Source organism: Tiliqua scincoides, chromosome 13 (assembly GCF_035046505.1).
Source record: "Tiliqua scincoides isolate rTilSci1 chromosome 13, rTilSci1.hap2, whole genome shotgun sequence".
NCBI classification, from domain to species: Eukaryota; Metazoa; Chordata; class Lepidosauria; order Squamata; family Scincidae; genus Tiliqua; species Tiliqua scincoides.
The window spans coordinates 7976858-7986857 of record NC_089833.1 but is presented as its reverse complement, the minus strand read 5'-3'; the positions used below and the strand labels follow the sequence as shown (position 1 = coordinate 7986857).

General features: G+C 49.7%; 1 protein-coding gene across 1 annotated transcript; it reads left to right on the top strand.

Annotated features, from left to right (window-relative positions):
* Positions 1–6919: 6919 nt before the first annotated feature.
* LOC136663570 (transmembrane protein 100-like) lies at positions 6920–7300 on the top strand. Its single transcript, XM_066640341.1, has one exon. The coding sequence runs from the start codon at positions 6920–6922 to the stop codon at positions 7289–7291; it is 372 nt and encodes a 123-aa protein (XP_066496438.1). The 3' UTR covers positions 7292–7300.
* The last annotated feature ends 2700 nt before the right edge of the window (positions 7301–10000 follow it).

Here is a 10000-nt window from a genome sequence, read left to right as displayed (position 1 = left end):
AACAACCAACCTCTGCTCAAATGGGAGACTGCAAAGGGTTTAACACTGAGCAAGCAGTGAGGCCCAGCCAGCATGCAAAAGATATGTATGGCTGCCCCAGGGGGTGGGGAGGAAGGCAGGCTGCTCTCCTTGCATGTGCTCGGCTCAGCATTAATACGCAACGGAGTGCCTTTGGAGAAGGGACTGACTTTTGGTCCTTGGATTTAGAAGGTCATTTTTCGCCAGGGCTTTGGGGTTTGAAGCTGGAGTTCTTGAGCCCAATAAATCTCAGACTTGTTACCCAGCATGTCATTAGTCGGTGGAACTCCTTGCCACAGGAAATGGTGTCAGCATCTTGCCTAGATGCCTGCAGGGGGGCAATCCTAACCCACTTTCTAGCACTGGCATAGCTGTGCCAGTGGGGCATGTGCTGCATCCTGCTGTTGGGGGGGAGGGGCAATCACCAAGGCCTCCTCAAGGTATGGCAGTGTTTGTTCTCTTATCCGTATGTTGCACTGCCCTTATGTCGGTGCTGGAAAGTGGGTTAGGATTGTGCCCTAAGATGGGACTGGACAAATTTCCAGAGGAAAAGTTAATCACGGGTTACAAGTCAGAGTAGGTATGTGCAAGGTAGAGGTAAGCTGCCTCTGATTGCCAGATGCAGGAGAGGGCACCAGGATGCAGGTTGTGTCTGTTGTCTGGTGCGTTCCCTGAAGCATTTGGTGGCCCACTGTGAGATACAGGAAGCTGGACTAGGGCCCTTGGCCTGATCCAGTGGGGCTGTTCTTATGATGGGTCTGGAGGCAGAGTGGTACTTTCAGTAGACCTGAATATTATTCTTAAGTGGTATGGAAAATGGTTTGGGTTTCTCTTTGAAAGAACCAAATCAGGGTCACCCCCAGAGGAAGAATTCTATACTTGCAATGAATGGTCCCCTCTGTACCTTCTGAGATTTCCTCTCCTTTTGCTCCAAGATTTGGTGCTTTCTCTCTTCTCATCTGTTGTTGTTGCTGCACAACCTGCTCTGGGCAAGCAATCCCTTCCAGGATGAGATTCTGCAATCTAGAAAACAGGGGAAGCTAATACTCACTCAAGCCCTTGTTCTATCAAGCTCAGCATTACTAACACTGGGGCAGCAACTGTTACCCTCCACATGCTCAATCTTGTCTGATCTCGGAAGCTAAGCAGGGTCAGGCCTGGTTAGTACTTGGATGGGAGACAGCCTGGGAATACCAGGTGCTGTAGGCTTATACCAGAGTCTTTCCATGCCCGATCTCGTCTGATCTTGGAAGCTAAGCAGGGTCAGGCCTGGTTAGTACTTGGATGGGAGACTGCCTGGGAATACTGGGTGCTGTAGGCTTATACCATAGTCTTTCCATGCCCAATCTTGTCTGATCTCGGAAGCTAAGCAGGGTCAGGCCTGGTTAGTACTTGGATGGGAGACTGCCTGGGAATACCGGGTGCTGTAGGCTTATACCATAGTCTTTTCATGCCCGATCTTGTCTGATCTCGGAAGCTAAGCAGGGTCAGGCCTGGTTAGTACTTGGATGGGAGACTGCCTGGGAATACTGGGTGCTGTAGGCTTATACCATAGTCTTTCGAGACTGAAGGTTGCCAACCATTTACTAACACTGGCAGCAGCTCTCTGGTTCCAGGCTCTCTGGTCCAACTGCTTCTCCCCTGTCCTACCTGGAAATAAAACCTCCAACCTCTGGCACGTATAGCAGGATTTGTCCAGCACAGCATCCCTCCCAATAGCTGTTGCAGGTATCTCCCTTACTTTTCTGTTTAGATTGTGAGCCCCTTGGGGACAAAGATCTGTTTTCTCATTGTTTTGTTATGTGAACTGCCTTTTATTGAAAAGTGGCATGTAAATATTCTTAATATTATTCGCAAAGAAACAAAGGAACCATTTGCTCTACCACTGAGCTACAGGCCTTTGGAAATGCAGGGGAAAAAAAATACTAGATTGGTGTCGGGTCACATCCTTCACATTTCAAAGGGAGCCAAGAATGTCTCTGAGAGGTCCTAAAATGAATGGGGAGCTGCTTGAGAAATGTGTCCAGTGTGCACTGGTATCCAGTCAAGGGGGAATGGGGAGAGCAGAGCTCCAGGATGTCTCCTACAGCAAGGCTGGTGATGCCATCAGCAGGAGTGGTCAGGTGTGGCGTTAGGACTGCAACCTAAGGGAATGGGATTGAGGCCTGTAAAATCATGTATGGTGTGGACAGAATGGAGAGAGATATTTTTCTAGTGATGGCTATGAGTTCAGGCAGCTTTAAAAGAGGAACAGACTCAAGTTCATGAGGACCAATCTATCAAAGGTTAGCCATCAGGATGGCTTTGTGCTACCACCAGATTCAGTGTGGTCCTGAATACCGGTTGCAGGAGAGAAATGATGGGAGAGGAGGAGGATGCTTCCAGAGGTGGCCAGTGGGCCACTGTGGGAAACTGGATGCTAAACTGGGTGGGGTCTGGGGCCTGATCCAGAAGGGCTGCTCTTCTGTTAGCCACAACCCAAGCGATGGAAAAGGTAGCACACAAAGACAATGGCTTGGTACTTTGGACAGCTCCGTAGTGGCACAGGCTGGCTTGGATGCAATTGATAAATGCACAGGGATGACTCCAAGAGTCCTGGTGACTGTTCTGGGAAAGGGTTACATGATTTCTCCTTGCTTTTATCGAGCACCAAACGCCCAGAATGACAAGCGACCAGGTGACCCAGTAGACCCAGGTCTACTCCTTGTGTAACAGCGGCTGACCTGACGTCACATAGCAACTTCAGTTGTAAGAATGAGGCTGGGAAAAGCTCTTTGTCTTGGCATAGGCTTTGTCCAGGCCTATTAAATCTTGTTAATAAGCTGCAGCTCACTCAGAAAGCCACAAGTGCTTAATTTCTGAAAGGAGAGATGTTGGATCTCAGACTTGCCTGCATTTCATTTCCTCTGAGCTGGACACACTGAACCACTTTTGCCAGAATAGCGAGTGCTGGCAAATATCTCTCTCTCTCTCTCTCTCTCTCTCTCAGCCTCAACTCCCCCATCAACAATTATTATTGGCAACCTTCAGTCTTGAAAGACTATGGTATTGCGCTCTGAAAGGTGGTTCTGGCACAGCGTCTAGTGTGGCTGAAAAGGCCAATCCGGGAGTGACAATCCCTTCCACACCGGGAGCAAGTGCAGTCTGTCCCTGGTCTGTCTCCCTGGCTATGGGCCTTCCTTCTTTGCCTCTTTGCCTCGGACTGCTGGCAAAGTGTCTCTTCAAACTGGGAAAGGCCATGCTGCACAGCCTGCCTCCAAGTGGACCGCTCAGAGGCCAGGGTTTCCCACTTGTTGAGGTCCATTCCTAAGGCCTTCAGATCCCTCTTACAGATGTCCTTGTATCGCAGCTGTGGTCTACCTGTAGGGCACTTTCCTTGCACAAGTTCTCCATAGAGGAGATCCTTTGGGATCCGCCCATCATCCATTCTCATGACATGACCGAGCCAATGCAGGCATCTCTGTCCCATCAACAATATGAGGATAATATTAACCACACTGTCTTCAGGGTAACGGCCAGCTAGATACACATGCAGCTCTTTGGATACTCCCAAGGCCTGCACAAATGCAGAAGTATTTCCTATTTATAGCCTGATGTATGTTAGCAATACAACTATGCTTATTTGTTTAGTGAATAGATCAAAATTCTTCCCCCCCCCCACCCAAGAAAATGGACTGCAGGTGGCTTCCAATAACAAAATGATTCCAATGAACAGCGGAACAATGAACAGCAAAACTGGCTGATAAAAGTGGGACGTAACAGGCCATGAAATGATCTCATACAGTTTTAATGTTTTTGCTTTTAAATCCTGCCTATCACGACAAGCCTCCTGGAAACTAACCTTAAACTATAAAACCATCAAAGCAATCAGTTCAAAACAAGTACAGCAAACTTCAACACATTTGGATTTAACGTATTTTTCACATTGATAATAATAATAATAATAATAATAATAATAATAATAATAATAATAATAAACTTTATTTTTATCCCGCCCTTCTCCCCAAAGGGACCCAGGGCGGCTTACAACATATTTAAAAAAAAACAGATTAAAACATAATTTAACAGATAAAAACATATTAAAAACACATTAAGAGAAACCATAAAAACAGTAATCAGATAAAAGTCAGAATAAAAAGAGTATAAAACAGCAGTTCAAGGAGGAATCACACCTGTAAAAGATGTATAAAAGATGTTAAAAAGGCCATAGAGTCAGAAGGCTTGTGTAAACAACAAGGTCTTCAGGCCTCGCCGAAAGGTCTCGAGGGAGGGAGCCATTCTCAAGTCAAGGGGAAGGGAGTTCCATAACGTTGGTGCCACTACTGAGAAGGCCCTGTTTCTTGCCGCCGCCCCACGTACCTCTTTAGGCGGCGGCACATGCAAAAAGGCCTTCTCTGATGACCTGAGAGGACGAGCCGGATTGTACGGGAGTAGGCGATCTCTAAGACATTGATGGGCGCCCTTCCCCCCCCATCAGTCCATTAATACACACACGTACAGCTGAATCCCCTTGTAATCAGACAGACAAAACCTTAATTGTCCTTAATGGCTAACAAAATGCTTTGAGCTTGTCTGGACTGCTCACAGTTACCTTTTAAAAGTGTGTTCTGCTGGCGCAGAATTCTGCAAAGCAGCCAGAAAATGCTTTGTGGGCCATGCTAACTGCCAGTGGGAAGGCCAGAGCCTTCCCCGTTCACCAGCAGACAGCAGGAGGCCTGCTGGAGGAAGTGAGGAGGGATGGACCAAGGAGGAGATGGCACAGGTTGGGTGGATTGGACCAGGGAGAAGGGCAGGTTCGGCAGCGGAGGCACATGCCAAACCCTCTCCCCAGGCCTGATCTGCCTGCATGGAGCAATGTGGACTTGCACCAGTGATATTGCTGGTGCAGATCTGAGTTGCCCCATAGTGGCTGCTGGGGCTTACTCTGGGGCAGGGGTGTCCACATCATCTCTCTGACACTGTGTCAGGGGCTGGGGGGGGGAAAGAATTCATTTACATTGAAAATTTGAATAAATTTACATAAGTTTACATAAATGAATATATTAAAGATGAACTTATATGAACGAATTAAGGTCTTGCAATAACTCAAGGCCTATAAAAGGCCTGGCACAAAGCAAGGCCAGCCTTTCCTTCACTGCCACTGCTGCTTCACATATGTGAAACAGCAAGCAGTGGAGGAAGCCCTCATCCCACAGCTCATGCGAGAGGTCAGACAGTTGCCTTCATGCTGATACCAGTTGCGTCAGGCCAGTGTGGGCTCCAACAAATCTCTGGTGGGCCAGAGGCTCATTGGAGTCTGGCAGCTTCCTGAGGGCCACATTGAGAGGCCTCGGGGGCCACATGTGGCCCCAGGGCTGGGGTTTGGGCACCCCTGCTCTGGGGCAAGGAAACCTCCATCAGACAAAAATCCCTTGCAGGAGGATGTGGTTTGCTGTGTGGGTAGGATTGGGCTGCGCACCTGGAATCCTATGCATCCTTTCCTGGCAGTAAACCCCACTGAACACAATGGGACTTACTTCTGAGTAAACAAGCATAGGATGGCACCACCAGTGCAGGCATCTTGCTCAGGACCTGGCTCAGTGGCAGAAGTTCAAGATGCCAGGACAAAAAGCAACACCCCCAGCCAAGAACAAATTGGGTCATGACCCGACAGGATTCTCCCCCACCCTCCCAAAAAAATTGTCTTGTGTGCTCCCTTGGGCATTTGGTGGACCACCTTGAGATACAGGAAGCTGGACGAGATGGGCCTATGGCCTGATCCAGTGGGGCTCTTCTTATGTTCTTATTAAAGTGTAATACTGTAAAGTCATTTTTGAAACTTCAAAAAAAAAGCTCCCCTATTCAAAGAATTGCAGCAACAACAACGAAAAAATCACACCATAAACAAAGCAATCTACACACACACACACACACACACACACACACACACACACACACACACACACACACACACACACGCAGTGCAAAACATTTTGTTCCAACAATTCACAGTACAGAAAAGCCATCATTCATTTATTCAGAAAACGGAACTGCATATCATCAATACAGATTTCAATGTGAAATCAACATGGGAACCACATCATAATCTCCATTCATTGATGAATTGGGAAGGTTTTCTATCCTGCCTCCCTGTTCTGGGGGAAAACACAAGGCAGATCACAGCAGATTAGAGGTGAAACCCAAATAAAACCTCAATTTATTAAAAGGTTAATGAGAAAGCTCAGAAGAAGCAGCCTGGCTCAAATGGTCCAAGTAGCTGTCAGATATCAGAAAAGGAAGCCGTCCCAGCACCAGCAGCTAGACATTAATGTAAAATGAAGTAGGCAAAGATATTTGGAAGACAAGGAAATGAGCCAAGTGTCAAAGCATTCGTAGCAGTGCCTCGGGTGGTCCCTGATTGATGGTAGCTGTCCAACTGCCTCCCCAGACTCTGATCCTTGTAAAAGATGCCAGGGATGGAACCTGGAGCTTGCTACATACAGAGCATGTGTGTGTGTTTTGAGCACACTGCTGCGTCACTCCCTGCCCGCTCTCCTTACACCTCCAAGTCCTCGCCCTGGGACTCCAGGGAGACGGTTTGCCCACAGTCTCTGAAACAGTTAATGCGCTCTGAGCTCCCACCCACAGGCATGATATCACTGCTCCCATCTGCCAATCGGGGTTGGGCGTTTCAGCAGAAAAAACAAGTCAGCGAGGCAAAGCTGGAGCAGAACGAAGAAGCAGGCAGCAAGCTTGGAGCTGCCGGGCAGTGGGAGGGAAGCAAGCGAGAGAGAGAGCAGCATAAGAGTTGCCTTGCTTGCACGGTGGAAAGAGCAGAGTGGCTTGGTGAGCAGGTCCACCCACATGTGACTTGCCCCCAGGGCCGGTTGTGGTGGGCATCCTCTGCCCTGCGCCAGCCAGGATGATGGGCTGCAAGTCCAACTCGGTGACCTGCCTGCAAGGAGGGAAGCCCGGTCTCCCTGTGGCCGCCACTACAGACTCCACGGCCACGCTCAACAAGCTGGCCCTGGCCACGGGGGGCACCGAGAAGTCCTGGTACCGCTGCGTCTTTCCTTTCGGCATCGTCTCCCTGGTCATCGGCATCGCCGCCACCTGCATCACCTTCACCATCAATGGGCCGCAGATGGACATCGCCAAGGTGGTCTCGGTGGCCACCTTGATCTTTGGGGTGGGGCTGCTGGTGGCGGCCTTGGTCTGCTGGCGGGCCAAGAGAGAGCGGCAGCGCCGGAAGCAGCAAGAAGAGCCTGTCCCCTTGGAGCAGGGAGCGCTATGATCCAGACACCCAAGGTGAAGAAGCCCCAGCCAGAAGACCCATGGCCGGAGAGATCCCCCCCTTTTTCTTGTACCCCGTGGCAGAATGAGGGGAGTGGAGGAGGGGGCCTCAAGGGGGCCTCCAGTGCTTTGGAGAAAGAGGCGTGTGATGGGGGAAACTTTGCCCTCTCTGTGAAGGAAGCAAGGCGAAAAGCGAAGGGCTTCGGACCACCCGAGAAAGAATTCATGATAGATTTTGTGAGTGGGAGAAATCAGTGGCTGGGTGATTTTGCATCCAACTCCTTCCCCACAAAGATTCCCTGACCTTGGGGGGCTTGAAAAGGTTCTCAGCCAAGCAGCTATGAATATCCAGGAATCACTTCCTTGAAGAAGGCACCATCCCAAGCCAAGCAAGGAAGCATGGGCTTCCTCAAAGACACTCTCTGCTTGCCTCCACCACAGCTGTGCACATCACCGGCTCATCGCAGAGATAAAAAATGCTTTTGTTTTTGTTGTGTTTGTTGCCAGATGAAAACCCTGGAGCAGTTCGTGCCAGCTCAGGAGGTCAAAAAGTTTGCAAGCTGGTGCCAGGTGAACTATACGTTCTTGCCTTTGTTTAACCTTTGGGATAAGGAGGATGCTAGAGACTGGGGTTCTGATTGGCAATCGCTGGAATGACACCCCTTTTCTTTGTCGGAAGCCCAGGCCAAAGGAGACAGGATTTTCCTGGTCTTCTCTGCCACCCCACCCTTTACAAGTTAAAATGAAGAACTGCCTTGTCCTCAGATGGGCGACTGCACAGCAGAAGTAAAAAAGCAAGAGAAGTCAAATTGCGTGGAACGTGGGACAACTGAGGCTGTTGCTGAAGACTGTAGGCTGGTACAGCCTTTGCCATGGGGTGGCTTGATTCAGCATCACTAAGGAGTAGAGTTTGTCGGAGGACAAGGAAGAAGGCATTGGCTTGTGCCCTTCAGCTTAAGGCAGTGCATGTTGAGGAACTTTGTAGGTGGTGGAGGTAGCGAGGGCCGAGTTAAGGCAGCACCTGCTTGGGGGGGAGGGTCATGTGCCACCCACCCATGCAATCTGCCTCATGCCTTGGACTGGTGGCGTGGCGGACATATCACCGATGCGTGAATGAGGGGCAAGGCCAGCCGCTGCGGACAGGCACGAATGCTGTCCTGAAAACCTGAATGCTGTCAAAAGTTACGTTTGTGTGGGTTGTCCCGCATCAGGTGCAGGAAGAATTTAAGCCAGTTTGCAACTGCCCCGATTGGGGCAGGAGGGCACTTGAGTCAGGAGCAGGTTTTAGAGGGAGGAGATAGTACGGGTTACAAATAGAGACATAAAAATGTGGAAAAACCCAACAAGTTTCTCGTTCTGTTTTTTGCTTTTGCTCCTTGGAAGCCGCAAGGTCCCAAGCAAAGAATATATCGGCTCCTTGCTGCTCCACACTTTCCCCCAGTATCCCTTTAACCTGACCTCTCTGCTGTTCCCTAACAGGATAGCCGCAATGCACAGCGGTGTTGCCCACCAATTCAAGCCAGGGTTTCCTCCCACCCACCCACCCACCCACACTCTGTTCTCCATTGGGCTCAAGCAACACGGAGGCGCTTTGTAAGCTCGAGGAAAAACAGCTGGTCTCTGACTTCCCCCGCACCTGGAGTCCATCCACTTACGCACATGCAGCTGGAACGAAGTGAAATTGGACTCTTTGTAAGCCTAGAAGACAGAAAGGAGCAGCCCGCTGTCAGGACAGGCATGGGGAAGGGGGGGCATGAAGCTGAGAACGCAGGATGGACACATACATCACGTTCCTGGCTGCGCACTTTGGGGCATGTTGGCCAGTCCTCAAGGGACCCTGCTGTGAATGGCCAGATGTAACATATGTGGGAATGTGAACTAGGCTGGGCAGGAAGGAAAGCAGACACAAAGCACCAACCCTTTTGGGGCTCATGCACATGGCGTGGTTGGACCGTCGAGAGCAAGTGTGGTCACCATCTGTTCTTTGGGGGGGCACTCTGTCCAACAGGCTGTAGTCAGGGGGGCTAGAAATGTGCTTACTGCTCGTATTTAAGGGCTGATTAGAGTCAATGGGCTTCGATGTAAAGTGGGCGCCATCGGATCAGCACCAGTAAACGGGTTGCTGAGGCCCTGAGACAAACCTCCACAGAGGGTCCCTTATATAACATCCCCCTAGATGCTTCGTCAGGTGCTGGCACTTCCACCAGTACTGAGGATTCAGGGGTTGACCCAGTTAGATAGGCTAACTGATGGACATGAGCCCCCACCTGGGCAGCCCCTGATGCACCTCTGTGCCTGAGAGCAAGTCTTGACATTTTTAGAAAATTGTGTATTTACATCGTGACATCACTGGGCATGATATGCCAAGCAGAAAAGGCCAGGTCCCTGCCCCAAAGAGCTTACCCATAAAACATCTAAAAGGTCAGACAAGAGGGGAAGGGAAAGACGATATGGTAATCTTTATTTGATTTCAGTAGGGGGGGCCAGTGGGAGATGAGGACAGTAAGGTTAACTTTGCAACAGCTAATTTGCATCTGTGTTTCTCCATTATGTGCAGTTAGTTCTCACTTACAGGCAGAGGTATTTGTTATTCATTTAACTCAGAAGTAAGCCCATTGTGTTTTGTTAAACGTGGGCTGTAATCCTGTCTTACCCATCAGAAGCAAGCACCTCTAAACAGGCTAGGCCTCTCATTCAGATTGTGCGTACA

Bases quoted from the DNA above. Each gene is read 5' to 3' on its own strand.
- LOC136663570 (XM_066640341.1), top strand. From the start codon at position 6,920: ATGATGGGCTGCAAGTCCAACTCGGTGACCTGCCTGCAAGGAGGGAAG.